Here is a 4,651-nt window from a genome sequence, read left to right on the forward strand (position 1 = left end):
AGGATTATAGACGGTGACAGTAAGAATGACATGACGCTGTTCTTCTTCTCTGTAATCAAAGCCCCAAAATAAAATGAAGGAAAACACCCACACACATAACATAGACAGGGTCACCCCAAAACACACAAACACACACACACACACACACATTAACAAACACAAACACATCTCAACTCAAATGACGCACACGCCTACCTCAAAAGTTGGAAGTGAACAACTCTTCTCCTCTCCCTCTGCTGTGCACCACACAGAAATCTCTTCTGCAGATGAGAGGAGTGTGTGCAAGCCCTATTCTCATGTAACACAATAGGCAGGGTGATGTCACGCACGCTCCTTGGCAGCCCGAGAGGAGGCCGCAGGGAAGGCTGGAGCACGATCACACTCTCGCCCCAAGATTACGAGAGGCAAAAACACCAACAAAAAAAAAGAAAAAAAGAAGAAAAGAAAAAAGAAAAGAGAAAAAGGAATGAAATGTTTTTTCTTCTTTTTTATATGGTTTTGATCTTTTCGCTTTTTCTTCATTAGAGTGTGGATTGACACGTTCCAGCTGCCTCCGCTGGATGAGTTCGCCTCCTGCTAAACGCTCGGGTGACTGAAGAGGAGGAGGAAGAGGAAGAGGGGGAGGAAGAGGTGACGCAAGGGGCTCTGGCCCGGGCCATGTGTGCGGACGTCACCTTCACGTTCTAGCGTGTACTGTTGACATGTTTGGATTAGCAAGGAACGCTGGTCGGATTCCGAATCTGCGGTCTGAGTTCCCACCAAGAATGCAGGAACAGGGAACAGGTCATATTAAGGGAGTTCACTCCCTGCAATAATACACAGAGATAAGTCCACGGACATCACTAAGGGACTGAGCGAGATAGGTGGGGCGGTATTGACCGCGGCCAGAGAAAGACCGACCTGCACGTAGCCTGTCAACATTTGGGCTCCCTGAGGACCGTGTTGACCACATTTTTGGCAGACAAAGAACACATTGTGATCATGCTTAGTAAATCATAAATTAATAATGGTGTGACTATGAACTCATGTCAATAATTGATGATTCATGAGATATTAAGGAATGAAGTAATGCATGAATCATAAATTAATTCATACATGATTAATTCATGAATTTATGACTACCGTGAAATGTTAGAGGATCGTTTTGTTTAGTAAGTTAGGTTTACACAAAACTGTCAATCGATTTACTTTCTAAGCACTTTGTTGACATAAAAAGTGCAATTATGCTAGCATAGAAAGGTGTCTGCCATAGAATACAAGTACACTTGTGCATTAAGAAGTTCAAGATTTGGCTGAATGAACTACAGATTATTTACTGTATATGAGTGATATGTAAGGCATGTTTAACATCTGACATATGTATACTTTATGTACAAAAGTACCAGTATGTACTTTCATAAGCCTGTAAATGAGTTTCAAATCAATGATTTAAAAGGCACAACTTGTGTTGTGTGTGTGTGAGGCAGATATTTCTGCCATGCAAGGGCACGATCTTGGCATTGCCAGTGTTGGAGTCCTACCAAGCTAGATGGCCAGATCATCACCACCACACACAGCGTTGGCATCTCTCATGGACTATTTGTCCTCGATGGAATGCATGTTTGGCAAACCGCAAACAACCGGTCAACTCTGCAGACGTTCCCAGAGGTTGCCATAGCAACCACAACCCCCCCCCCCCCCCTCCCTCCCTCCCTCCCTCTTGTCTCCATCCCTCCATCTGACCTTCCTGGATGCGCCGTGTTTGATAATTAATCTAAAGTGCGTCTCATTTCCTGTTTCCTGACCGGGGCTCAGGGCCGAGGTCTGAGGGTTAACGGGCTGGCGCGGGCGCTGGCGTGGGCGGCGGATGGGCGGGTGGGCAGCTGCTGCCCCCTCTGAGAGGAGAGATGGGTATCTGGGAGACTCCAGGGGCAGATGCCATGCCACAGCAGCTGCCAAAATGCCAGGGCCACCCATTCAGAAAGTGGAGCACAAGCTCAGACACCACACACACACACACAGCACACACACACACACACACACACACACACACACACAGACAACACACACACACACACAGCACACACACACACACACACACTAAAAACAGTCATACGCACACCCAATCAAGTAGACACTTGGGTAGTGACACAGCAATACTGTGGAACTATTTTACACACACACACACACACACACACACACACACACACACACACGCACATATGCACAGAGACATACCTACATCATCCACATCCATACAGGCATCCACAAGAACTGACACAACGGGGCCTCTCTATACCTAGAGACAGACACACAGCTAGTGAAGCCAGTAGGTTTAATAATCCATTAGCTGTTTACTCAGACTAAGTATGCTAAATCGCTCACTACTCACTCACTCACTCACTCAGCCTGTGGGTTGGGTGCTGGCTGTCGCACTGAATTTCAGCCACATTTCAGCACACTCATACAAACACAACTGAAAAAGGCAAAACACTCCAAAAAGCCCAGCCCCATTCAAACACTCAAACACACACACCCACACACAAACAAACTAACACACACACACACACACACCTGGATATAATCCCACTCAAACTCGTTCCGTCTTTCATGGCCATGTCCATAATACCTCCATAATACACACAGCCAGCCAAGAGAATGAAAGTCTCTCCACCGCTTTCCCCCTTGCACCTCTCTCTCTCCATCTCTCTCTCCCTCTCTCTCCACCTCTCTCTCCCTTCCACCTCTCTCTCTCTCCTCTCTCTCTCTCTCTCCATCTCTCTCCCCCTTGCACCTCTCTCTCTCCCTCTCTCTCCACCTCTCTCTCCCTTCCACCTCTCTCTCTCTCCATTTCTATCTCCCTCTCTCTCCACCTCTCTCTCCCTTCCACCTCTCTCTCTCTCTCTCTCTCTCTCTATCTCTATCTCTCTCTCTCTCTCTCCATCTTTCTCTCTCTCTCTCTCCATCTCTCTGGGCCCAGCGGTGTGGGTGGGAGAAGCCCTCATCCAAAATCAACTCTGCTTGTCCTGCCTGACCCGCACCGGGAGCTGGAGGAAACCCAGCGACCCCGACCTACTCCTACCTCCACCCTACCCCACCCCGTCACAAACCACACCACACACACACACACACACACACATCACACCACTTCCACCACACACAACACATACACACAAATACACACAGCCACAACCCCAACCCTGACAACTCCACCACCTCGTTGGCCTTAATGCAGGGCAAGACACACAGCTACGTCTGTCCATTCTGAGAAGTTACTCAACCCACACACACATACACACACTCACACACAAACTCGCACGGCCAAAAAACCCATCCCGACACAGCTCGGTCCACAAAACACACATTCAGAGAAATGAAAAGACAGTATTCAGAGGAGCAGAGAGAGAGAGAGAGGTTGAAGAGATATAAAAAGGAGTGAAACAGACAGAAAGAAGAAGAACATGCATCGCTCAGAGAGTAACAGGTTCGGTGAAGGAGGGGGCAGAGAAACACACTCGACTGCAGGGCAGGGCAGGACAGGACAGGACAGAACAGGACAGGACAGGACAGGACAGGGACACGTAGACAGATGACCGTAGAGAAGTGAAGCGCTCTTACCTGATTTGCGTTTGGTGCCATAGTCCCTGAAAAAGAAACAGCAACAGAGAGACATGTTCAGATCCATGGCCACTGAGACAGTCACCGTCCGTCAGCGTGAGCACAAGTCAATACGTAAACAAACACACACGCACACACACGTGCACACTCGGCCGATGTGCACGCCTGGAGGAGCGGCGTGCATGTGTGTGAGGTGTGTGTATGTGTGTGTGTGTGTGAGAGAGGGAGAGGGAGTCAGAGAGTCAGTGGTGGGACGAGCCGGGAAGCAGCTGCTGTCTCCACGACGACACTGATGTGATCATGTGACTTTGCAGCACCACCGGCTGCCTCGTCCCATTTCATCCCCTTGTCTTTTCTCTCTCTCACTATCTCCATCAGTCCATCTCTCTCTCTCTCTCTCTCTCCCTCCTCCTCCTCTCCTTCCTCTATCCAGCCCCTCCTAGTCCGTGTGGATCGGGAGGGCTCAGTGAACTAATGGATTATTATTGGATTAACTCCTTGAGCCAGGACCTGCTGTGTGTGTGTGTGTGTGTGTGTGTGTGTGTCCAAAGTGCCAAATAACTTGACATCTGCATATGGACACTGAAAACAGAGATCAACACGGACAAGGAAGAGCAGGAGAGGAGATAAGAGAAAGGGGGAGTGGAGCTGGGAGAGGAGAAGAGGAAAGAGAGAGAGAGAGATAGAGAGAGAGAGAGAGAGAGAGAGAGTAATGAGAGAGAGAGAGAGAGAGAGAGAGAGAGAGAGAGAGAGAGAGAGAGAGACTTACTTATGATTTGTATGCTTTGACAACACAAGTGCTCTTGTCATGTCAATAAAGCTTTTTTTGAATTTGTATTTGAATTTGACAGAGAGAGACAGAGAGACAGAGAGAGAGAGATGGACTGATGGAGATAGTGAGAGAGAGAGAGAGAGAGAGAGAGAGAGAGAGAGAGAGAGCGAGAGAGAGAGAGAGAGAGAGGAGAGGAGGGGAGGAGTGGTGACGGGGTGAGGAGGAGGTGAGGTGAGGAGAAGATGAGAGGAGAGGAGAGGAGAGGAGGGGAGGAGTGGTGAC

At 48.7% G+C, this 4,651-nt stretch overlaps 1 protein-coding gene across 3 annotated transcripts in view; it reads right to left on the reverse strand.

Moving 5' to 3' along the window:
• Nucleotides 1-4,651, reverse strand: part of sh3pxd2aa (SH3 and PX domains 2Aa) — a 116,221-nt gene that overhangs the window by 52,027 nt on the left and 59,543 nt on the right. For all 3 annotated transcript variants that reach the window (XM_076289961.1, XM_076289962.1, XM_076289960.1), the window contains exon 6: nt 3,598-3,623. In XM_076289961.1, the coding sequence (XP_076146076.1) occupies nt 3,598-3,623 (26 nt within the window). The remainder of the gene's footprint in view (nt 1-3,597; nt 3,624-4,651) is intronic.

Source organism: Alosa pseudoharengus, unplaced genomic scaffold, assembly GCF_046254945.1.
Source record: "Alosa pseudoharengus isolate Yale_2024_CS ecotype anadromous, Long Island Sound unplaced genomic scaffold, YU_APseudo_1.1 YU_APseudo_1.1_scf_1, whole genome shotgun sequence".
Taxonomy (NCBI): domain Eukaryota; kingdom Metazoa; phylum Chordata; class Actinopteri; order Clupeiformes; family Clupeidae; genus Alosa; species Alosa pseudoharengus.